The sequence below is a fragment of the Pectinophora gossypiella genome, chromosome 11, assembly GCF_024362695.1.
Source record: "Pectinophora gossypiella chromosome 11, ilPecGoss1.1, whole genome shotgun sequence".
Classification (NCBI taxonomy): Eukaryota; Metazoa; Arthropoda; class Insecta; order Lepidoptera; family Gelechiidae; genus Pectinophora; species Pectinophora gossypiella.
The window spans coordinates 14,036,424-14,063,260 of NC_065414.1; the positions used below are offsets into that span (position 1 = coordinate 14,036,424).

General features: G+C 38.7%; 3 protein-coding genes across 4 annotated transcripts in view; 2 read left to right on the plus strand and 1 right to left on the minus strand.

The window, feature by feature from the left end:
- Positions 1-26,837, minus strand: part of LOC126370551 (cytochrome P450 6B1-like) — a 139,592-nt gene that overhangs the window by 54,785 nt on the left and 57,970 nt on the right. The window lies entirely within an intron of this gene.
- Positions 3,618-10,327, plus strand: LOC126370827 (uncharacterized). The gene is made up of 5 exons (XM_050015850.1): positions 3,618-4,101; positions 4,946-5,252; positions 7,554-7,650; positions 8,424-8,531; positions 10,100-10,327. The coding sequence occupies exons 1-5, from the start codon at positions 3,618-3,620 to the stop codon at positions 10,325-10,327; spliced, it is 1,224 nt and encodes a 407-aa protein (XP_049871807.1).
- On the plus strand, positions 17,709-21,526 carry LOC126370615 (uncharacterized). 2 transcript variants are annotated; one of them, XM_050015578.1, is made up of 6 exons: positions 17,709-17,906; positions 18,249-18,555; positions 19,262-19,358; positions 19,915-20,022; positions 20,783-20,944; positions 21,437-21,526. In XM_050015578.1, exons 2-6 carry the CDS (start codon positions 18,335-18,337, stop codon positions 21,476-21,478), a joined length of 630 nt encoding a protein of 209 aa, XP_049871535.1. In that variant the 5' UTR covers positions 17,709-17,906; positions 18,249-18,334; the 3' UTR covers positions 21,479-21,526. The 2 variants fall into 2 exon arrangements, with proteins under 2 accessions (XP_049871535.1, XP_049871536.1); XM_050015579.1 differs by having other exon boundaries at positions 17,709-17,877.

A 26,837-nucleotide genomic window follows, 5' to 3' on the forward strand; every position in this document is an offset into this window, starting at 1 on the left:
AATGAATTCTGGGGGTTAACAAGGCCGCATTGAATCAATTCATTTTCTTCTATCGTGTGGGTTGTAAGGTGGAGTACCAACCTCATCAACCCACTATTCAGCCGCCAAACGCCCCTGACATGGCTCATGTAACGACTACCTACTTACATCATCTCGCTTACTACTGAAGCGAGACCACCGGTTTAACGTGCCTTCCGAAACACGGATCATCTTACTTTTTGGACAATCAGGTGATCAGCCTGTAATGTCCTAACCAAACTAGGGATCACAAAGTGATTTTTGTGATATGTCCCCACCGGGACTTGAACCTTGTACATCCGGATCGTGAGTCCAATGCTTAATCACTGGACCACGGAGGCCGTTCAATTTATCTAAAAAAGCAATATTTATGATTGACAAGATTTATGGACAATTGCGCACTGTTTTTTTTTATTTTTATTTATGTTTCAAAGTATCCGTTTTGGGACCCTGGAATACGAACGGGCGACCTCACATGAGTCTTGGACACCACGCTGATGTGGATTAAGGAATTCAGTTATGCTTGTGTGTCTTATTCAGAAGAGATATGACATCGCACTTTAAAGGTCCAAAAATAGCCTGAAGACAAAACAGGCTCTGTCATGGAGGATTTAATATAAATCCCTTAAATAATTAAGGTCAAAGGCTGCTTCAAACTAGTCCCTGTAGCAATGCGCGTTCCGGACCTTAGCTCACTTCACAGACTGTGTAAAGAGTAGACGCCAAGTAGAAAAATCCCGGTCAAGTGCGTTTCCGAATCGCGCACTGAGAGTTCAGAAGCTATGGCTTTGCCATAGACAACCTATTTTCTTTTACCGATTGCAAAAAAAGTCGCACTTTTTGTTGCCGTTGAAAGACAATAAATCCTATATTTAAAAATTAACTAATCACCCATATACTACTAAAGTCCGTTCAAGAATGATCTTCATAAAAGGTAAACAAATATGGCTGCCGATATTTTTTATCTGTGTCTAACTGCATACTAGTGAAGTGCTGAATTGATTTTAGCTCAAGTTATTTTATCAAAAAAATGAACTGACTCTCTTGGGTTGTTTGAATATTTTGTATGATAATATTAAAATATATATTGTATGTTTGTTTGTGGTTACGCTACTCACTCTGGTTACGCTACTTACTCACATGAAAATCATTTTTTCTGCACATTTCGGCTTATTAAGTACAGTACATTCACTTAAGTTATTCACGGAACTGACTCGTTTTCCTGACCTGAATGAAATGTCTCATCACTAATCGTCAAATTGACAGCTAGCCACAGATTAACAAGAATTTATGATGTCAACTTTTTTGTGTGAGGTTTTGTTTGATTTTTTACGTGAAAATATGTGTTTTTAATAATTATTTTACGTTAATTTCACATTGATCTAAGAAATCATACATCTATTGAGTGCTACGGATGTTATTAGCAGAATACTTTGCGTAGTTTAGGTGAAATTCGAACATTCTTTGTAGTAACAGGTTTGTTTACCTTTTATGAAGATCAATTTTGAACGGACTTTACTCTCCTCTTCTTCGTATCGTGTTTGTTGTGAGGTGGAATACCAGCCCCACACCACTACTACTTTTTGCTGAAAACGCGTACTTAACAGCATCGCTTCACCATAATTGCTTGTAACATTACATTATATACCATCACGCCTGTATCCCCGCAGGGGTAGGCAGAGGTGTATAGAATGTACACCTACTCTGCCCCAGCTATGTTTAAGTCCCATGTAATAAGGGGCGAGCCTATTGCCATTAATCGGGCACAAATCCTAAAAACCACGTGACGTTAATAACACGTAATATCTATGATTCAAACCTGAATTATACCTGAATATTGTGTTTTAGATGAATAGCTTCGATGTGGCATTTTAACCATCTAGACCTGTCATCGACAGTTGCGTGATACCCCGGACACTTCATACGAGGCTTTTAAGCCTCGTTTTAGACAGACACTACACATTGACGTTATCGCTACACGCGCATCTGTGTGTGTGACGTCTGACGCCCACACTATTGAAGACTAAAGTAAGACCGAGGGGGGGAGGTAAACTTAGCTCAGTCGTGACGTATTCCTTATTCAAATTCAAATTCAAAAATATTTTTATTTAGTAGGGACCATGGTTACACTTTGAATCGTCAATTTTTACATAACGAACGTCTCATCCGCCTAAAACTACTACAGCTTCTCACAACCTGTTTAGCCGGGGAAAAGAAGCTGCAAGAAAAACCTCGTGACAGGGCCCTAGATGTTCTGAAAAAATAACATTAAACATTATTATACAATTGAGTAATTTAGCTGCCTAATATCAATATTCTATGCCTGCGTACCCGTCGTCTATTTCCGATGTTGATCTGTGACTGAAAATTAATCACAACATTCATCAATCTTCGTCGGGTAAGAGCCTACAGTTTTGAGTCAACATTTTAATTTTGGCAGCCATTTTGGAATGTGCGTTTGCCTGTAGTTAGTTAGCTTAGTTAAGCGTGCTTACTCTAAACTTTAGATTAACGAAAGTAGATGGTTTTGGTTTTCCCCGAAGGGTAAGGCAAAGGGCCCTGCCCATACAGAATGCCCATACAGCCATATCTTACGTATTTTTGTTTCTTGATAATTAATGAAATGATGAAAGGTGATGACGATGAATGATGAAACCTAAGCCCCCGCCATCGGAGCAGACTCCTACTCCGAACCCCAAACGAATTAATTCAAAACTCGCGGCTTGTTGGTTCGAAGCGAAAATAGATTCACTTTGTTTATTGAATATTCCTATATAATAACACTGTCGCGAATGTTTCCCGACTAACTTAATGCGATCATTAACCACATAACACCACTTCGTATTAATTATTTAGATTATTCAATGAAGAAAGCAACTGTCCCGTTCCCGTTCCCGCCAAAAAGTCCAACGAAAGCAGATGTAACTGCTAACAGGCATTTGCAGAAACGCTCTTTAAATTTTAAAGCTTTCTCTATGCAAAGGCATAAACGTCATTCAGCCTACTCTAGGAAAGTTTTTATAAAAAATAATAATAAATAAATATTCAACACAAAGCAATATTTTAATATAACATAATCTCACGACTATATACCATTTGGGGCAGTAGGTACATGCATCGCAAGATGAACTAAGTACCTACCACTCACCGAGCTTTCTCTTAGACCAACGTGACAGGCGGTGAGCCGTATCGTATCGTGTGTGTTAATTAAACTTCATTTAAGATAAATTATAGATATTTATGTTCCTTGATTCAGTTGATTGAGGGGAGGCCTGTGCCCAGCAGTGGGACGTATATAGGCTGTTTATGTTATGTATGCATGTTCCTTTATTACCTAGTGACATGACAAAAAAATAAACGTGACCCACCAGAATAATAGTGAAGTTGACTGAGGAACCCTAAAAAGGATCATCAACTAAATTGATTCAAATTACAATTGCGTACATGCTTACTTTTAAACTTCACAAAAAACATCATTTTAAACTTTTGTAAAAAATAATTGATATCGTAATTGGAAAATCTGTTGGTACTGCGAAACCATTCGAATTTAACTTTGCTAACGTAAAGACATGTTAAAAAAAATCATTTAAAACATCAATATGACTACTTTGAAGCGTTTAAAACAAACTGAACCCCAAAAGTACTACTTAAAATATATTTGCACTGTGATCTACTGTTTAGGAGGCGGTAATTGTTGGTACACCGACAAGAAAGCTTCCAAACCTGTCAAAATTGTCTACACTGTTTGGGCCGTCACCGTTAACGTATACGCCTTGATAGTTTTCCTTGACGAGATAGCCGCAGTGTTACGACCCTTAACTCCGAAGGAAAGGAACGATCACACCCAATTCATGATAGCCCATCTTACGGTTAGCGCAAAATTCGTGGTGCTTTACCTTCAAAGGAATAGAATCAAGGCATTTTTAGAAAGGTTTCTGGAGGACGACAGGGAGTACGTGTCTTTTGAGCTGGAGAAGGCTTCGGGGAAGAGGGCACTGATGTACTGCATTCCCATACAGATAACCTTGTTTATCACACTGAGTTCGACAATGGTGGATGGCATAAGAACGCATTTCAAAGAAGGTACGAATTTAATAGTACAAACTACAAATAATTCTGCACTGGACGAAATTCGAACCCGCATCTCTTGGCGAGGTACCAAACCGGTACCATAGAATAAGGAATAATACTAAGTATAGAAGGACGACTCTCCGCTCCCCACCAGCGACTTAGCTAGGTTTACCTCACCCCCTTGGTCATACTTTAGTCTTGAATCGTGAAGGCTGCGCGAGGACCGTTGTTTTTATTTTTTATCAGTTTAGTTTATATGTTCGAATTTTTCAAATTGAACACCAGCGTTCTTTCGTCTGATTCAAATATTTGACCTTACAGTAATTGCCCGCGCCGGCGCGCCTTGGCGGCGCCTATAAATATTAATTTTTCATGATGATTGCTCATCAAAACAAGTTAATATTTTGCAATAAAATTGAACAAAGCCTAGTGCTTAATGTAAAAATAATGTGGATGCAGTTAAGTGATTTTTAAGTCAGGTGCAAAGTCTATTTATTATGACTTTCATTGGTTTTTTTTTTTCTTTGTGATTTGAGTGGTAAATAAATAAATAAAAATCAACTTATGATTATAATAACTTCTTTCGTAAGTAGTTCTACCTAACTAAGTAAGTAATGACGGTTAAATTAGGTATTGAAATTGGCAGTCCTCAGACGTCACACACACAATTGCGCGTGTACGATAATGTCAATGTGTAGTGTCTGTGTAAAACGAGGTGGTTTGTATGAAGTGTTCAGGGTGTGTCAGTAAACGGGTCCTTATTCTGTCCTTAAGAATTTTATGACCTCATGGTTCTGGGTTGAACTATGGCCATGTATGTGGGTGTGGTATTACTTCTTGTAATTTTCCATTACAGGCATTCCAATTCGTGCCGAAGTAGTATACTTCCCGAGTCCTTCACAAACCGGTGTGGTTTGCAATATCTTCCGATTCTTCATTGAGGTGCACTGGTACTACGTGGTGGCTTTGATGACGTCAATCGACTGTCTCTCTGTCTCCTGTATGGTGTTCCTCTCGTCGAAGTTCAAACTCCTCTCTACGTACTTCGAAGGTCTGAAGAAGAAGCATCAAGCCAATGTCGGGAACAAGAGTCAGCAAGAGTTAGTGGACGAGTTTAGACAGGATTTTGTTATGGGGATTAAGTTGCACCAACATGCTTTGTGGTGAGTGAATATTATCGTCTTTTCTTGAAGGTTACTATTGCCGTATGCGTCCATCCACCCAGGGGGTAGAAAAAGAAAACGATTTTTACAGTACACACAATTGGCTCGACCATTGTAGACGTATAGACATTGTAGGCGTGTAGACGCGACACGGCTCACCACCTATAAAGTTGGTCTTACAGAAAGCTCGGCTCACCGAGTTCCACTACACACACACCTCAGTGTAGATACTTAGTGTGGTCTGCAATATCTTCCGATGTTCATCTTGCGATGGATGTACGATTACCCCAATCAGGAAAAAGTCAGGAACTTATGTTATGTATTTTTACATGCCTACAAGGTATAATTAGCGGAGATTACTTGTATCTATTTCAGATCAATTTTGCGTGAAGATAAAAAGAATCATTTGTTGATACATTGTGTTAGAATATTATAAAATTAGGATTTATTTTAAAATAAGTATCGCTATATTATTCACAAATGAATACTGTGTTGTGATCTAAATAATTGCTCAAACAACAGCGCTTACGTGCTACTCAGTCATTGGTTCAACCACTATTTTGTCGATCGTGTCACCCCCACTCCGAGAGAATAAAACTGGTGAGTAGCACGTGCGCGCGAGCAGTTCATGTTTGAATGTCGAAGTACCAAGTTGTACAGTGCTAGTGCTGAATAAATATCTGACGTTGATACTACGTGTACCTCTTTTATTTTGCCTGGTCTTATAATTGTTTGAGCTTTACGCGGTTATTATCATAATTAAAACACATAATAACGAACGGGTTCTTACCGCGTTTAAAGCAGGGATATGTTTATGGATCTACCTACTCCACTACAATCTCATCAGTAATCTCGTGATCATGGCACTTGCAACAGTGTCGAAATATCGGGAGTCTCATATCCCTGCTTTAAACGCGGTAAGAACCCGTTGTAATGTGTTTTATTTGTTGATCAATAATCTCAGGAATATTTGCTACTTCGCAAAAATAGGCACTTTTGTATACTAATCATTTTATAAGTCACAAAATATTTGAGGATACACAACATAACATAAACTCACAGCGCCGCCGTAAGGCAGCAGTGGCAGAGTCGCCATGCACTGTGGGACGCCGAGGTTGTGGAGTTAAATAAGAGACGTGTGACTTTTAAGACAGTCGTTTATTGTCTATCTGGTAATGTGGTATACAACATAGAGATATATAGAGCACTTGCATATAATATAGGTGTGGAGGTGCACACTACACGACTATATCGCATTGGGGCATTATATATGCGATGGATCAACCATCGCAAGATGAACTAAGTGCCCAAACCTCACCGAGCTTTCTGTTAGACCTGGTGGTGAGTCGTATCTAGCGTTGACAATTCCGAAAGAAACAAATTGTTTTTTTCGGTGAAAAAAAACGTTAGTTCGTTTTTTACCGTTTTATTTGTTTGTTACATTGAAATATATCAGAAAAAAACCTTAGGAAAAATTAAATACCCGTTTATTTAATTAATTGTCGCCGTTTAATTCGACAAATTAGAAAAAAAGTTTTTATCAGCAATTTTTTAAAAGAATAATGTAAGTGTATTGTATTTCTATCTTGCTCACAAATCAGATACAAAGTCACTGTCGCTTTCTGAAGAACCAGTATTACAAGGCTCAAATTCAAATGATTTAGATTGCATTAAATGTAAATTTGATCGAACGTATACTAGCACGTGGATTGTTAAAATTATTCAATAAGACTAAAAAGTACCTAAGTACTAAAATTAGATACATGTAATTATTGCAGTAGTGCGTGCGTGACATGATCTAAGTATCTGTGGGTCGGAATGAGCGTATGACAAAAAAACAAGAAAAAAACATTCTACCCTCCAAAAAATATTCTTCTAAAAACATTAATACTTTTCCGTTTCTTTCATATTTTTCCGGTTCTTTTCGTTTTATTCATAAAAAACATGAAATATTTCATATTTATTTTTCTTGAAATTTTCGAATAAAACTTGTATAAAAACGAAAGAATTTGAAAAAAACGGGAAAAATTCCCGCTTTTTTCAACGCCAGTCGTATCGCCATCCATAATGGTCGAACCAACTGTGACCATGTGTCTGTATATGTGTGTGTGTGTTTCAGGATTTTTATGTAAACAATCGTATGTATATCTCTGGCTATACAGGTAGTGAGAAGCTGCAGTGGTTCCAGGCGGATAAGACTTTCGATATTTAAAAATGGACGATTCAAAGTGTAACTATGTTACGAACAAAAGAAAGATGTTTTTGAATTTTTAAATTTTGAATTGGTAATGTTATTTCCAGGTACGCCAAGCATGTTCAATACGCTTTGGGCAACTTATACAGCATCCAAGTAGTACAGAGCATGTTCCTACTTATCATATGCCTTATAAAACTGGTCGTAAGTAAATCATTTTCAATTATTGAACTTGTTTCATTAGCGAGTAGGTACGTTATCATCATCATCAATTTAAGAGACACGCTCTTGTCGGTGTAGCATTTTCCATTCCAGTCTATCAAAGGCCAATTCCTTGACTTCCCTATAATACACGACGTTAAACTTTACTTTAATATGTTCCATGTAAGCTCTTCTTGATCTTCCTTCCTTCTAGCTTTCTTTCTAGCTTTCCTTCTATGTTTTTTTTTTTAAAAACCGGCGTGTTGTGTGAGTAGGTACGTACTAAACTCAAAAAGAAAATGTTAAAAAATAAAATTCACCTCTCCAGCACGAATAGAGTGCTTTTCGCTCATATATAAATAATGAGGATAAACGCTTTTTCCTCTCTTGTGAGGAAATGCTTGTTGCATTCCATGCCGTCAAAACGTTTTTTTTTTTTGACATGAAAACTACACGGCCGAACAAATGAAGGTCGCTGAGGGCTCTCACCTGGGTTACACGCCTCTTCATTGTATTTCTATACATTTTTTTTGACGTGACTTATTGTAGATTTGCCGCAGGTGGTATTAACTATTTGGCCGGACAAATGGAGTATTTCTATACAATAAACTAGTATGACAGAAACGCGACGCAATATATGTAAATAAATTGAAATGGCGCGGCGCACTGTCATCGTCTCTGGCCTACGCCGGCGCAGTACAACGCTCATGATCAAACTATAACCATAGCAATTAACTTTTAATACTATGTTACTTGTTTTTTTTCTTCTATATCAGGCGAATGAATACAATTTAACATTCTGGGTGGCCAACTTTACGTACATGTCATGCCTGGTGGCGTTGCTTGGAGGGTACATGATGGCAGGTGGTGACATAACTTACGAGGTGAGCAGACAATGCTCGATATAGCAAAGAGCTTTATTATAACCACACTCTTTTTATAATAATAACTCTTTATATAATAACCACACTCTTTATTATAACCACAACCCGGACACTTCATACAAAACACCTCGTTTGACACAAACACTACACATTGATATTATCGTACAAGTTCATCTGTGTGTGATGTCTGACGTCTTACGATTGAAGACTGAACAGGGCTGCCAGATGTACGATTTAAATCGTACTCGTACGATTTTTTGGCATTTCTACTCATGTGCGATCGCAAGACTACGATCGTACGGAAAATGTACGATTTTACGGTACCTGGCATCATTTCGTAATAAAACAAATGTGTTACTCCGGCAGCTTTGATTTTTTTCAACGTTGCAGGCATTTTTTAATCACAAGTGCAGAAGAAATTAAAAAAGATACGATTTAGATGGCGCCATTCTATCGGAACTGGACTGTCTTGAACCTACCAATGCTGTTTCCAGTAATTACAGTAAAAAGTACCGACGTGACTGCCACTCATGATACTGGTTCCAAGAATAATAAAACCCGAGGACATGCAAGTGATGCAGGCGATAGATGACGAATAGCGCAGTTTTCCGAATAAAAAAAAAAAATAACCTCAGAAAATTAGTATAGCATTATTTTTCTGATTCTTAAAGAATTATTCTCATTTTTCATAAAAACTTTGAACTTTTAAGTTGTACTATCTTTTCATTTTAAAATTTCCTTGGAATACGATTTTTTTGTAGTTGACGTACGATCATGCCTTTTTTTCATCTGGCAGCCCTGAGACTGAAGTAAGACCGAGGGGATGAGGTAAACCTACCTCAGCCGCTGGTGGGGAGCGGACAGTTACCGTTCCATACGTATTATTATTGCTAATCTTCATCTATCGTGTGGGTTGTGAGGCGGAGTACCAGTCTCATCAACCCTGGTGTCAGGGTACCTATTGAGCCGCCAAAGGCCCATGACATGGCTCATTTATCGACTACTTACTTACATCAGTAAGTAGTAACCGGGACCAACGGCTTAACGTGCCTTCCGAAGCACGGATCATCTTACTTTCGGACATTCAGGTGATCAGCCTGTAATGTCCTAACCAAACTAAGGACTACAACGTAATATGTAGTGATATGTCCCCACCGGGAATCGAACCCAGGACCTCCGGATCGTAAGCCCAACGCTCAACTACTGGTCCACGGAGGTCGTCGTTGCTTATACTATGTTACAAGACAGATATTTGCAATCTTTACATAATACTACATCAACATAACACATAACCATAGAATAAGGAATAATACTACTTATAGAACGGCAACTCTCAGCTCCCCACCACCGTCTGAGCTAGGTTTACACCCCCCCCCCCCCCCTCGGACATAGTTAAGACTTGAATCGTATGGCGTCAGACGTCACACACACACGCGCGTATACGATAACGTCCATGTGTGGTGTCTGTGTGAAACGAGGTTGTTTGTATGAAGTGTCCGGGGTTGGCCACCAAATCGATTAGGTACTGGTGTTGGATGGCTTTTTTTCACGGTGATAATATCACACAGGCATCGCGGGTACCAACAGCAATATTCAACTGTGGCTGGGAGCTGATGCAGGGCGACAAGGAGCTGCGGACGCTGGCAGTGGTGGAGCTCATCCGCAGCCAGCGCAGTGTCGTCATGACGGCATTCGGAATTCTGGAGCTTTCCTACAGTAATCTTATTATGGTCAGTTTTTTTCTTTTTTTTTACTCGTGCGAGTTGACATTACACCTTGCGTGGACATCATACTAACCCCAATGCACCGCCATACCTCATAACGGCTGCGTGGTGCAGTGGTTTGAGCGTTCGGCTCGCGATCCGGAGGTCCCGTGTTCAAATCCCGGTGGGGACATATCACAAAAATCACTTTGTGATCCCTAGTTTGGTTAGGACATTACAGGCTGATCATCTGATTGTCCGAAAGTAAGATGATCCGTGCTTCGGAAGGCAGGTTAAGCCGTTGGTCCCAGTTAGTACTTACTGATGTAAGTTAGTAGTTGTTACATGAGCCATGTCGGTTAAATAGTAACCCTGACACCAGGGTTTATGGGGTTGGTAATCCACCTCACAACCCACACGATAGAACCACCATACCAGCTCGTCCCAGCTTGACTAAAAACTTGCTAACAGCTTGCTTGCTTGGCTTGAGCTTGTTTTGCTTGCTTGCTTGTTTGTTTGGCTATGTTGTTGTGCAATAAAGTATTATTGATTGATTGATTGATTGATTGATTGACTAAAGCCGCGGGCGGGTTCGATGATCAATCCCGTCTGGGTAACAGTGTTTTTGATCCAACCTTTTTGAAAGTTAATTTTTGCAGTGCGACTGTTGCGTGGATGTTGTAACAGCGACGCGTCTAAGTCTAAATAAAGGAGCCTTTAAGTGTTTAAAAATACCTAAGTATTATATAAGAAATAAAAAATATTATTTTGTTTTCAGGTAATTCGCTCTTCGTACTCATTCTTCGCAGTAATGCATTAATAATAATAATTATTCTTTATTAAAGGCAGAAACAAAACCCATTACAATATAAAATATAGAATATAAAAATATAAAATACAAAAATCAAATTATACAATATAAAATAGTTAAAGTGTAAAACATGAAATTTTAAAATAATAATATGATAAAAATAGATCATAAAAATAAAAATATTAAAGTAATGAATATTATTTACACTGTTTCTTAACTTCCTAGATGATAAGTTTATAACATCATATATGTTTTCATTTGCGACTACCTTTAAATGGCTTTATTTTAATTAAATTTGTAAGCATTCATTGTATTAGTTATAGTTGTTGGTACTCCGAATTAATAAAATAAAATAAAGCTGCTTAATTAACACATGTATGGATGAAAGTCTGAAATAAAAATGTTTTATTTTTATTTTATTTATTTTTTAATTAATTTTAAATCGTTTCTTATTACCAATGAAGAAATTATAAAAGAAGAACGGGTGGATCCTACTATAGAAAGCAATTCATCTAAAAAAGCAATATTGCTATTTGACATTGCACACATTGCCGACTTACTTAACATGCGCAAATGTCAAATTGAATTCATCTTTTTTGGGGCTATGTATACGTTTTTACAATAAAATACTAAATAATATTTTTTGTCAAAAATAAATTTAAAGCTCATATGAAGCTTATTTTATGTAAAAAAGCTTATAAGATTAATGACTACCTAAATGATAAAAATGTCTGGTATTGAATGTGTTCCTCTAGTTATTAAACAACTTGTAATGTATACCCTCAAAGGTTTTTATAAGATGTGTAGCTGTTGCAGTTTCTTATCATTTCTTTTCCTCAGCCATAACACCTTGCGAAATGGCGTAAATTCAAAAATGTTACATTGACCTTCGACAAGTTTATCCATGATAATTACGTTGAATAAATGATTCTGATTTCTGATGTCAAATTGCTTCTTTAGATGAATAATTGCTTCGATGGGGCCTTTTAAACCCCAGTATTGTAAGACATTTGAGTGTCTCTTTACTTAATAAATAATTACTTATGTCTTCTTTTATCGTGTGGATTGTAAGGTGGAATACCAACCTCAGCAAACCTGGTGTCAGGTTTACTATTGAGCCGCCAAAGGCCCCTGACATGGCTCACGTAACGATTACTCACTTACATCAGTAAGTAGTAACCAGGACCAACAAAAAATTAACAACAACAATGGTACTAATTCCTGTAAACACCATCTAATTTTATTTTAAGTTATATCTGTAATTTTCTTGTCCGCCGAAAAGGAAAGGAACGGGTAATCAACAAGCATAAAATTTATGGAATACACGTTAATTTTAAGGACAAATCTAAAACAACCGTCTAAATATTATACATTGGCCAATAACCCGCCAGAATTATGTTGACAGCACACGTCAAACAGTTCGCATACCAGCGAGATACCTTTTTGATTCGCCCGGGTTATTCATTAATTTACTCATTCTTCCTAAAATTAAGAGCTGACAATCAGCCGTCCCTTTCCTTTTCGGCGAATAAGAAAATGGCAGGTATAAATTGAAGTAAAATTAGGAGGTATCTGCAGGAATCGGGGCCAATATATAATTAGGTAATAATAGAAAAAAAAACAAAAAGACAGCCACGACAGGGTTCGTCAAAAATGTAATTATAATGTAATACCCTCAAGCTTTATCAAAGAACAAACCTTATCAGCAACAAGCTTCGTCAACCTTACTCAAAGTCCACCCTGGATCATTACCGGCTCAAACATACCCAGCAAACTGGCAGCGTACCCTCGCTGTATGGCCAGCGAGATGCGGAACAGTACCCATCTTTAATACGATAATTAAAACACATAATAACGGGTTTTTACCGCGTTTAAATCAGGGATATGAGACTCCCGATATTTCGACACTGTTGCAAGTGTCATGATCACGGGATGACTGACGACATTGTAGTGGAGTAATGGTCTACCTTCTTTCTTTGCCGCTTGTTTATGTGTTTGATATCGGAATATTCGGAACCATCTGAACTCACTACGACAAACCGCACTCACTGTGTCCTCACGTTTTGTAACCACATTAGGCCGTTTTAAGGTTTTTACAACACTGGATTCCACATACCTCATATCCCTGATTTAAACGTGTTAAGAACCCGTTATTATGTGTTTTAATTATGATAATAACCGCGTAAACCTAAAACAATTATTAGGTATATAATACTCTATTACACACACACACTCACACACACACACACACACACACACACACGCGCATCTAACAACATTCAAACCTGTACACATACATCTTTCACGCAAATTAGTTATATACATATTTTTGTTATGAACACTGATTATTTCGGATATAAATTATATAGTTCCACTCAACGACCTCTATGGTCCAGTGGATGAGCGTTGGGCTCATGATCTGGAGGTCCTGGATTCAATTCCCGGTGGGAACATATCACAAAAAATACTTTGTGGTCCCTAGTTTGGTTAGGACATTACTGGCTGCTCACCAGATTGTCCAAAAGGAAGATAATCCGTGCTTCTTAAGGCACGTTAAGCCGTTGGTCCCAATTCCTACTCACAGATGTAACCCCCAGATGTTAGTAGGTACATTAATTTCGTCTGCAATGTTTTATATTTTGATGTAATTAAAATATTTAATGAAAAGAAACTGTATTTTTCTGAATTTTTGTAAAAATCGGAATTCTGTTTAAAAAGGCCACGTCAAAGCAATACATACATACATACATAAACTCACGCCTTTTTCACACCGTGGTAAGCAGAGACTATAGAATTCCATTTGCTTCGATCCTGACACACTTCTCTTGCTTCCTCCACATTCATCAATCGCTTCATACACGCACGCCGATTCAGAGTAGATCGTATTAAACCTTTTCTAAGGACATCTCCAATTTGGTCATCGTAAGTCCTTCTCGGTCTTCCTCTGCCAGCCCTACCAACAACTTCCGCTTTATATACCGCTTTTGCAATTCTATTATCCTTCATCCGTTCTACGTGTCCAAACCAACCAACGTCTAAGCAATACATCTAAAAAAACATTTGCGTGTATGTATATAAGTGCGCTATGCCAACAAATTTCAAGTAAGTACAAGTGTACTATATTCTCAGAGGCACAGAATAAGGAATATAATACTACGTATAGAACGGCCACTCTCCGCTCCCCACCAGCGTCTGAGCTAGGTTTACCTTAAACTCCTCGAACATAGTTAAGACTTGAATCGTATGGCGTCAGACGTCACACACACAGATGCGCGTGTACGATAACGTCAATGTGTAGTGTCTGTGTAAAACGAGGTTGTTTGTATGAAGTGTCTGGGGTGTGGCCGAGGTTCGCGCCATTACTACTGGATTTTTCGCGCCCAACTGAGCACGGTCGAGCCTGTTATACTCTAGCCATAGAGGCAGCCAATCAGCTCGCGACACCAAACACTTCAGGTCCCCGATACCGACCCCGCCGGCGTAGTCGACGATTTCCCTCATTCAGCGCTTATCGCTATCGACCCACTGGGGTCGATTAATTCTTTCAAATATTTTTCCTCTCAGACGACGCCCTGAGCCGAGGTTCGCGCCCAACTGGGCACCCTCAGGCCTGTTGTCTTAAACGTTGTACCGGGTGAGAGCCTTCAGCGCTCCCCATTTGTCCGGCCAAGTAGTTAATGCCATCTGCGGCAAATCTACAATAAGTCACGTCAAAAAAAAATAAAAAAAAATAGCCTGTTGTCTTAAATTTTGCACCGGATGGCAGCCCTCACCGCTCCACTTTTGTCCAGCCAAGTAATTAATGACATAACATAACATAACAAATACTTTATAGCACGAACAGGAAAAAACAAAATACAAAACAAAAGAGAAATAGAATTAGTACAATAGGCGGCCTTATTGCTAAGTAGCAATCTCTTCCAGGCAACCTTTAAGTATAGCAGATATTGAATATTATGTAATATAGCGGGATAGTGCAGCATGGGATACTTGTGCATATAAAAATACACTATCGACTACATAAACTACATAATAATAATACACATAATTATAAATTGTTATAATAAATAAATAAATAAATAAATAAATAATGGTACGTGTGACAAACATACAATGAGTGTGGTCTAAATAAAGAAATTGTAAGTTTGAGTGATTCTCTAAGATTTATTAGTTCTAAACTGTTCAAGGATTCAGATAGTTGTTAGTTATTCATTTTTACAGCTCCCGAATGGTTCACTAATTGCTTACTGAAAATTTTTTTTTAAAGGTCAAAATTGTTGTAAGAAAATCATTGCCACCAAACACTTTCCCACAGTCATACCTAGAATTCCGTACAATGACTTTCTCGTGTGGGTGAGGACAATGACCAACGTCACCTGCCCTGGTATCAGATTACATCCATCCATCCATCCATCCATCCATCCATCCATGATCCATTTTCATTCTTCTTCTATCGTATGGGTTGTGAGGTGGATTACCAACCTCATCAACCCTTGTGACAGGGTTATTATTGAGCCACCAAAGGCCCTTGACATGACTCCTGTAACGACTACGTACTTACAGCAGTAAGTAATAACCGGAACCAACGGCTTTACTTGCTTTCTGAAGCACGAATCATCTTACTTTAATACTTACTGTAATGTCCTAACCAAACTAAGGAACACGAAGTGATTTTTGTGAATTATCCCCACCGGGATTCGAACCCGGGACCTCCGGATCGTGAGCCCAACGCTCAAACCACTGGACCACGGAGGCCGTTAATGTCCTAACCAAACTAAGGGCCGCTTCATCATTAATTTAAGAGCCACGACGACCTTATTATTGTAGCATTCTCCATTCTTGTCCATCAAAAGTCAATTCTTTCACTTCCTCATAACACACGACGTTCACCTTCTCTTTAATCTGTTCCATGTAAGCTCTTCTTGGTCTTCCCCTTCCCCTCTTTCCTTTGTAGCTATGTTTTTTTTAATAAATTCGTCTTGTCTTATTAAAGTGTCCAATCATCTTGCCTCTTCTGTCCTCATAAACTCTCAATATTTGTCTGTTTTCCCATAATCTTACTAGCACTTTCTCTTTAGTAACCCTTTCTGTCAAACTTATTCTTTCCATCCTCCTCCAACATCATATTCCAAAGGCCTCGAGTCTCTCTCTGTCTTTCTGCGTCAGTGTCCGAATTCCACATCCATGGAGGGTTATACGCCATACGAAAGTTTTGATACGGCCTTGAGCAACGTAAAAAGTTTTACTAGTCGAAGGACCCCTAAAAGAGCTATCATCAATTACTTTTTAGAACGACCCCGAAATGCATATTAAACTTTTTTAAACCACATTTATTTTAAACTTTCGTAATAAATAAATTGGTTCCTAATTGGATTCCCACTCAATAGTTACGCAGCATGTTTTGAAAAGTAGTTTCACTCGGTCAACGGAAGGACACATTTGAAAAAATACAACATGACGACTATGAAAGATTTGAAAAAAACTCATCCTCAAAAATACTACTTGAAGTTTATCTGTAATGTGATCTACTATTTGGGAGGAGGTAATTGCTGGTACACCAAAAAGACATCCTCCGTACCTGTCCAAATCCTTTACGCGATTTGGGCTGCCATCTGCAATGGTTATGCCTTGATCGTTTTCCTTGACCAGCTGGTTGCAAGGTGTCGACCCTTGACCGTCAAGGAGCAGAATGATCTCAACCAATTCATCATTGGCAATATAACGGTCTTAGCAAAATTCATCGTGCTGTACCTCCAAAAGAAAAGAATAAGAGTTTTCCTGGAGAGACTTGTAGAAGACGACAGGGAGTTTGCGTCTTTGAACCTAGAAAAGATTTCAGGGAAGAGGGCACTGAGGTATTGCCTACCAATTCAGATTACATTGTTCGTTACAATAAGTTCGGCAAATTTGGATAGCGTAAGAGTACATTTCAAAGAAGGTAAGACCAAAATCATTTTTTTTTATTTGGAATTAATCAGCTGAAAATAGTTCTCTTATAAATATGTTTGTAAAGGAGAAAATAGACATTGCCAGGCATAATATACCCCGCACGCTATACAGTCCACGCCTCGCAATGTGTAGTACGTTCATATGATATTCGAGGAGAAGCATACACATGCAAAATGCGTATGGCGTGCCGGGCACATGCCTCGCAATATTTGTGTCTGCCTTAAGCTGAAGAACAGTTGTGCAGTTGCCGTCATATCACAAATGACAGTTTAAAATTGTGCATTGGTTTATATCGAAACAAAGTAGATATGCTCTCAGCACTAAATTACACAAGTCTGCATGCGCCTGTTAACTCACGTCGGCATGTGAAGCGGCCGCACCAAGACCTTTATAACTGGATCGCTATACCAATTTAATCGCAATTCATTGCGTCATAACATAAGCACTAGTATTAGTTGTGCTATACCAAAGAAGTAATGAACGATGTGGATAGTTTTAAAATAAAATCATTACCTCAGTAAAACATTTCGTTTTGTGCATATTTCGGTTCTACCGGCTATGTTCCCACAGCATTTCTATAATTAGAACTCTGTGATGCACAACACCGCGCAACGAAACGCAACAAGTCGCGCGGCTTGTAGTTTGTTTAGAAAACATCGTTAGTTGAGTATCAATTGTTGTCGAGTGGAGAGGTGCCGCGCAACAACACTAGTTCCTCCGGCGACATGTTGTCGACAACAGACGTATACTAGATGCGTAGACAGACAACGTTGTTAAACAAAAGTTCCGCGCTAACTTTCAGCATGTTGGCCAACATGTCGCGCGCCAAATGTTGCCAAATGGAAACGCGACTTATACGCTATCTGACAACCCATATCACGAGGTACATAGATTGGACCTGCTAACAACTAAGTAAGGGACATAAGGTGGCTCTGTGGAGTAGTATATTCTTCATATCGTTTGTGAAAATATCATATTATTGGGAGTACCCTGCCAGACCGCTAGGGTACCTACTCCTAAGCCGCTGCTCAAAGTACAGAGTTCAATGATTTAGGTAACCATACTGATATCGTGCTTCTACGATGAACGATGTTGCGACATCAGAGGTTTAAAAAGGCCACATCAAAGCAATTCATCCAAAAATTGCTACTTCTCATTTGCGCATGTAAAAATAAGGGCGAAATGTCAAATAGCAATATTCCTTTTTAAGTGAATTGCTTCAATATGGATTTTACTGACTTTTTTTCTTTGTAGGAACTCCAATTGGCGCAGAAGTAGTATACTACCCAGCTCCTTATCATTCTGGAGTCCTTGTCAACATTATAAGATTTTTCATTGAGATGCACTGGTATTATTGTATAGCTATGATGACTGCAATTGACTGCCTCTCTGTCTGCTCCATGGTATTCATCTCTTCGAAGTTCAAACTCCTCTCTACATACTTCGAAGGTCTGAAGAAGAAGTACCAGGCTAATGTCGAGAAAAAGAGTCAGCAAGAGTTGGAGAGAGAGTACAGAGAGGAATTTGTTACGGGGATAAAGTTGCATCAGAATACTTTATGGTGAGAAATTTTGGTATAAATAAAACATGTTTTGCAGATCACATATAGCCGCATTATTCTACCATCTAAACTATATTTCTAAAACTTGGAACGAAGAAGCCTATTTAAGAAGTTTTCACGATAGTTCAGGGGCTTATCAGAGTTCAGGGTCCAGGGTTTATCACTGTCGATTGTCATACTCGTTTACATCTTGGCTATATAAGGCCCTTGGATTGATAAGCAGCTGAACGCATTCTTTCTTTATCCTTAGAGCGCCTTATAATAGCGCACTGCTGCAGCGCTGCTGTGACGCGGATTGAGAAATCTATACAAAGTATGTGACATTGCTCAAGCGCAACGAGTAGCGAACGAGTCGCTTTGTATAGATTTATCAAACCGAGCGACTGTCTTTTGTTTGGTGGGGACATTACATTCGGAGGGCACGTTTAGCCGTTGGACCTAAAACACCTCCACCAACCCGCAGTGGAGGATCGTGGTATGAGGAGTATGCTCCATACCCACTTTGGTGGTCTGAGGCGAGGCCTGTACCCTGCAGTCGGACGTATATAGGATCGAAGCTGCCCTCAATATCATGTCAATATAACAATTCTTATATAAAAACAAGGACTGGAGCATGATCTTGAGGTCAGTCTCAGCTCAGATTAGTTTATTAATACCACCCTAAGTATGTTTAAATGTTGATTTAAATAAGTATTGATATTTCCAGGTACGCCCAAAATGTTCAGTACGCTTTGGGCAACTTATACAGCATCCAAGTAGTACAGAGCATGTTTCTACTTGTCCTTTGCCTTATAAAGCTCGTCGTAAGTTTTATTGAACTTATTACAGACTAGTAACCCAATAAGAAAATACTTTTGTGCTCAACGTATTTACTGAAAAGAGATCATGATAGAAATAAGTACTAGGAAGACCATGCAAACGCAACATGATAAATCTGACTGCGGGCTCTGTACCGGGGGGGGGGTGAACGCTTGAGTACAAATAATGCGAATGACAGACAGGGACAGACAGAATATAGCAGCTTGCTCTGTCTCCGGCCCGCGTGAGTATGCAACTGTCTAAGACACGGTACAGCGCTCGAGGTCAGACTTTTTTCTTTTTTTTGACGTGTCTTATTACATACATATGGCATTATATACTTGACTGAACAAATGACGAGCGCTAGAGGCTGTCACCCGGTACAAAATTTAAACCAACAGGCTTAAGGATGCCCCGGTGGCTGCGAACTTCCACTCAGGGGTGTTGAAGTGAAGAAGAGGGGTGTTGAAGTGAATTATCGGGGTCGTATATAGGGGTCGATAAGCGCTGAATGAGGGAAATGATCAGATTATAACCACCTAACATATTATTTCGTACCAGGTGATAGAACGAAATTTAATGTTCTGGGTGGCAAACATGACATTCATGTCATGCCTGGTGGCGTTGCTTGGAGGATACATGATGGCTGGTGGAGACATTACCTACGAGGTGAGCAGACGTATGCCGTTCCTGGAAAGGTTCCCAAAGTGGGAATGTTCCTATACCGTAAAATCTCTTTAATAGTAAAGGCACTAGCTGTTTTTTTTTCTAAATTGTTCTTTCTTGTACTCTGATCCTACAATTTTACAGGGTGTTAGTGACATCGTAACGAAAACTTTGAGAGATGATTCAGGCCACCAGGCCACTTATGCGATGGAATATTCCACTTGAAATCAACTCAGAATAATCAGCTGAACCATCCCTCGCAGTATTCGTAACGATGTCACTTACATCCCATACAAGTAAATACGGTATCCATACAAGTAGGTATGGTTGTTACTGACAAGCAACGTAACGAATACTGCGGGGGATGATTCAGACCATGATTCTGAGTTGATATATAGTTGGTATATCAAGTGGAATTTCCTGTCAAAAAATTCATGTCTTTTTTGTTTTTTTTATTATTATTTTCCGATCCATACTTTTGCGACGGAAAATTCCTCTTGATATCAACTCCGAATCATGGTCTGAATCATCCCTCAAAGTTTTCGTTACGAGATGTCACTAACACCCTGTATTCTATCTGCCAGTAATGAAGTTTTTTTTATATAACTTATGCGCCTTCTTACTACCAGGAATTGTCCTAAAGTGGGCACATTCCCGGGAACATCACTGAACCTGACTGTCGAACCCGAAGAGAAACAGATATGATCAGACCAGATTTTTGTATGCTGGTAATATTTGAATAAAGAATCGTGTACGTTCACAGGCATCGCTGGTACCGAACGCGATATTCAACTGTGGCTGGGAGCTGATGCAGGGCAACAAGGAGTTGCGGACTATGGCCGTGGTGGCGCTGATCCGCAGCCAGCGCAGTGTCGTCATGGTGTCATTCGGAGTGCTCGAACTCTCGTACGGCAATTTTATTTCGGTCAGTATACTGTGCTTCGGAAGACAGGGTTGGGTTAAGCCGTTTGTCCCGGCTACGAATATCAGACCCGGACTGGGCTTCTTCTTCTTTGCGAGTCGATGGCGATCGATACTAAATTTTTGCTAACCAATAATTGGCCACGCTTACGGCATTGTCAGTGGCTTCGTAGAGGTCTTGCCTGCACTAGCAGGTATTAGGGCACTTAGGACAGCACAAAAGGTGAGCCATAGTTTGTGGTGATACTCCATCTCCATCTGGTGGTGTGGGACTTGGCTAATCGGGCAAAGGTCCGCAGCTGGACTGCGCTGCTGACTCGACCATTGACTATTCCGCTATAATTATAAAAAAGCAGGTCCGTTCGCGTCAAAAGACGTAACGTTCATTTATAAGCCATCTGAATTCTGTGGATTTCTGTTTCAGTTTAGGTTACCTTGCATAAAATAAGTTCGGTAAAATAATGATACTGACAAATAATTCCACTTTTATTTTCAGGTAATTCGCAATTCGTACTCCTTCTTCGCGGTATTTTATTAATTGTACAACGTTTCTTCTTAGGCTGAAAGCACTTAAGTACTTAAGAACACACACAGGATTCTAATTAGAAAAATAGTTATCTACCTATTTTAATTTTGTTTTTAATTCAATACCAGGTCTAAAAACACCACATTATTGCAATTCAACTAAAAAAGCAATATTTTAATTTGACATTTGCGCATATAAAAGTAAGTGCGCCATGCCAACAAATTTCAAATACTGATATTGCTTTTTTAAATTATTTGCTTCGACTTGTCGTAGGATTGAGCATACCTGGTCGTCCCGAGAACTGACCTAAGATGTCCAAGCGATAACCACGTTGTAAACCCTACTCCAATACGTTCCAGACTGTGGCTTATCTATGTCCTTAGAATGGTTAACATGCAACATCAGAGATTTTATAACATTCTTGTTTAAAATTTTTCGTAACTGAAAACTATCTACACGAACCCATTTGTCAGATGAACTTTTATTTCATAGAATTTTTGTACGAGTGTCCCAGTCTCTGCCAAATAAAATAAACAGATATAGGAATTTATTGCCAAACTCTAGCGTTAAATCAAGATGGAAAGTAACGTTTGTGTTTGATTTAAAGTTGGTGGGGCGTGGAGGCTGGGTGGAGAACGCTGGAGATGTTCCAAGTGGTTCACGGCGGGAGCCAAATGTAGAAAGCGTTTACATTTACACCGACACGGGGTTGAGTAATTGCTCACGAAGATAAGATGGCGGATAAAATGGCCGATGCTCAGATAATGTTTACTAAAATAACACAATTTCAAATTATTTATTGTAGGTATATAGATAGGTAGGGTCCTGGGGGGGCCATCATAGTATGCAAATAAAGAATATTGAATATTGATTTGAATTTGAGGTCCCGAGTTCGATTCCCAGTGGGGACAAATCACAAAAATCACTTTCTGATCATAATTCATAATTCATTCATTCGCCTTAAAAATGGTAGGTACAGTTTGCAGATGGTCAGCATTTAGCATTAGGTCATCATTTTTAGTTATGAAAATTATAACATGCAAATAATAATGACAAGAAGATATTAAATTATTAAACTAAAATAAATTAACGAATATAACGCTGTAAGCTACCCAAATAAAATAAAATAAATGAAATAACAATTATTCTTTCGAAATCAAAAAGTCATTCATTACAAAACAATACAGAAAAACAATGTCATAGAATAAAATCGATAAAATAATAATATAATCGACCGGTATTATCGATATCAACCGATCCCCAGTTTGGTTAGGACTCCGCAGGCTGATCACCTGATTGTCCGATAGTAAGATGATTCGTGGTTCGGAAGCCGTTGGTCCCGGTTACTACTTACTAATGTAAGTACGTAGTCGTTACATGAGACAAGTCAGGGGCCTTTGGCGGCTCAGTAATAACCCTGACATCAGGGTTGATGAGGTTGATAATCCACCTCACGGCCCACACGACAGAAGATTAACTATAATATACGTAAATACACTCGACACGTGTTTTTTATTTTTCACCGTTTTAAGTCCTAGTGTTTTAATCCCCTCTGGGATGTCTGATGTCAATTTCCAGAGTCTGCGCGGTATTAAAAAAAACTTGTAAATAATAAAAAAGTGGACCGACCGTCTACTGCCAAATTGTTTGGTGTTGGTTCGTTATTGTTCTATTTTCCTGGTATCTCACAAAGGTTGATAAAGGATATTTATAAAAGGATATGTTTTTATTACACACACACACACACACACACACACACACACACACACACATCCACACACAATAGGAAGAGAGAGTGACACACAAAAATGACTTGTGTTAATTTAAGTGGGTATTTTTCTTATTTTTCTTACTTTCCTTTTTTATTTTTTCCTATTTTTCAATTTATCAAACCTGGTACTAAATAATGTCTGTTGGAATAGCGGATACTCCTACTACAGGTATATTTTTTACTTAAAAGGAGTACTTAACCAAAAATATTTGTTAAAGTGTAACAGGTTAAGAAATAAACTTTTTTTTATATATTTTTATGATGGTAGCAATACCATGCCAGAAAATGACAATTATAACGTTGCAGAAACTGAAGAGGCGGTTAAACATTTAACACGTTGACAGTCCAGTGATCCATATATGGGTCATGACGGACTAGTTCCATACGTCCGTGACCCATACATGGGTCACTAAGAAACGACCAGGTGCGCACTAAGGGCGCGTTGAATCCCGGGTAACTTATCAAAGGTTAAAGGTTTTTACAGTATGTTTGATGAATGCTATTGTCCACCTGTTTGAAGGCTGAAGTGACTGAAGGTTTAGTAAAAATATTCAAATAATCAAAAATATCTGTTTATTTAGCTTTACTTTTTTTTAATTTATTATTATTCCCGTTTTTAACAGGACGTATAAAAATTTAAGTAATATGCGGAACCTACAAGGAAGTCAAGACATTTTGTATCGAGACTGCCAACGTGTTATTTGATACCCAACACATTGGCAATGTAAATAGATAAGGATTGTTGTTGAGATGCACTTTCCTCTTATCAGTGTAATTTTGATTTAGTCATTTACTCATTAGCCCCGATTCCTGCAGACACCTCCTAATTTTACTTTAAGTTATACCTGTCATTTTCTTATCCGTCGAAAAGGAAAGGGACAGATGATTGACAGCTCTTAAATTTAGGAAGAATGAGTAAATGAATGAAGAACCCGGGCGAATCAAAAAGGTATCTCGCTGGTATACCGTTTGACGTGTACTGTCAACTTAATTCTGTCAGATTATTAGCCAATGCAAAAATTTTATAGGGTTATTTTAAATTTGTGCTTAAATTTTATGCTTGCCGACTACCCGTTCCTTTCCTTTTCGGCGGATAAGAAAATGACAGGTATAACTTAAAATAAAATAAGATTGTGTTTACAGGAATACCATACCAATACCAATACCATAGGAGAAAAAGTTATTGGTTATCGTCCCTCTATGTGAATACATACATACATACATAAACTCACGCCCGTAATCCCTAGTGGGGTGGGCAGAGCCACAAGTAATCAAAGACAACTTGCAGCCACTGTTGATACGATGTCGTAAGCTGGATATAGAATATAGATATCCTCTATGTGAATATAGATAATATAACCCTCTAACCGAATCATTTATATATGAGACATCGAGTCATGTGTAAATACCTACCTGTAAGTGGTCAATAAATACTCAATATTTGCCCTTTCTGCACTTGAAGAAGAAGAAAATCATTTGGTTATTGTATTGGTACAGCTCTTATGACGCAATATTTCTTATCGAGTGCAGAAAAACGGTCCAACGATTTGATCTTAATTTACCATCACGTTTACCTACCTACAGTCATGAGCAATATAATGTACCCACTTCAGGACTCTGTCGCACTAATATATTTGACATTTAGTGAGACTTACAGTTCAATTTGTCAAAAAAGTTAATGTGACATGGTATCAAAGTGTATACATATTAATGCTCGTGACCGTACCTATTAGTGCGGACACAAAACATAACCTAATTTTAGTTTCACGCCTCTTAAGTTATTACCGTCCTTCACTTACCATAATGCAAGAAAGAGAGGACAAGTTACGTTAATACTAAGTTTTTATACAACAGTGCGGCACGCTGGGTGGTGAGGATATGGTATCCCGACGCGACGACGTGCCGGCAGAGTAGGGGAATGATTGGTGATGACGATGATAAAGTAGAAGCAACAGCAAGCAGGAATATATACAGTTTATTAAAAACACTTCACAAACAGGATAGGAATATACATGGTTCACAATATTACATATTTCACAAAAGAATCAAGACTTAGGAATTAGAGGGCACGGCCCTAAACAGTATAATATACTTGTTATTTTAATGAAGGTCGGGGATGCAGTGAGTCAAAAGTGAGTAAAATGAAAGGAAATGCGAATGGAATGGAATGAGAATTTCGTAATTTAAAATGATGATGGTCAGAACAAAAGGCCAGTATGTGCGGAGTTTGTACTCTGCTACAACAGTATATTTTTCTCCGAATAGAAATACATCTTCTCTCGTGTGGGTTGTGAGTGGATTACCAACCTCATCAACCCTGGTGTCAGGGTTACTGTTGAGCCGCCAAAGGCCCCTGATGTGACTCATGTAACGACTACTTACTTACATCAGTTAGTAGCAACCGGGATCAACGGCTTAACGTGCCTTCCGAAGCACAGATCATCCGATCCGGAGGTCCCGGGTTCGAATCCCGGTGGGGAAATATCACAAAAATTACTTTGTGATCTCTAGTTTGGTTAGGACATTACAGGCTGATCACCTAATTGTCCCAAAGGAAGATAGAAATAGATAAAACATATCTATGATTACGTCTATATTATAATACTTATTACTTTAGGTCCAAGTCGCATTAATTTATGACGAATCGATACCAATATGTACATATGGGAAATATCTAAGTGAAAACGTCGTCAAATATCAAATTCAAATGGCATTACAAAAATACGCTAATAATAAAGAGGTTATCACTATAAAGCGACAATATACAGGTGTATGTAACAAGTGAGGGGATGCCCCAATATAATATCAAGTGGAATTTTCCGTCACAAAAGTCATCACAAAGGTCAATGACCGTAATTGTATGAGACCCGTCCCCCCCTTCCAACAGATACTTTATATGTGTACTTAAGTAGTTTCATTAGTATCTATAAAAAGACTACCAATTAGTTTTAGGTTCAAAATACATGGAGTTTAGAAATATCAACTCGCTAAGACGCTTCGATTGAGATATGTCTGGAATCTGTTGGTTGCAAACTTGAAATAGTGATGTACTAGGAGGTATCCAAAATCATATTTAAAATCCCGAATTCCGGCTAAACCACGCGTATTTGGAGGAAGTCACCATATAACTAAAATATCAACTCTCTAAGACGGTTCGAATGAGGTATGTCTGGAATATGTTGGTGGAGGGGGACGTTTTGACTCATCATCCTTTAAGAGCCACGCTCTTGTCGGTGTAGCATTCTCCATGCTACCTTTTTAGGGAAAAATAGGGCAGTAGTTTTCCTCTTGCTTTCCACCCCGCAGTACTCTGTCTGACGCGAGTGAGATGGCGCCCAGAGTAGTCAATTTCAAAGCCCTACTAGGACTCCTGTTGTCCGCCTCTGAATAGTACTGACAGTTACTGCTACCCTCTGCCCGGTACCGTCGCAAAAGTATGGAACTGAAAGTAATTTAAAAATGCAACATGGATTTATCAAACCATACCTACATAAATGTTATTAGACATGACCGTGTAAAGCAGAGGCCTATCTAGGGTACAAATAGTGCCTTTTGCACATCCATAAAATTTTCCATATTTTCCACTTTTCACCCTATCAA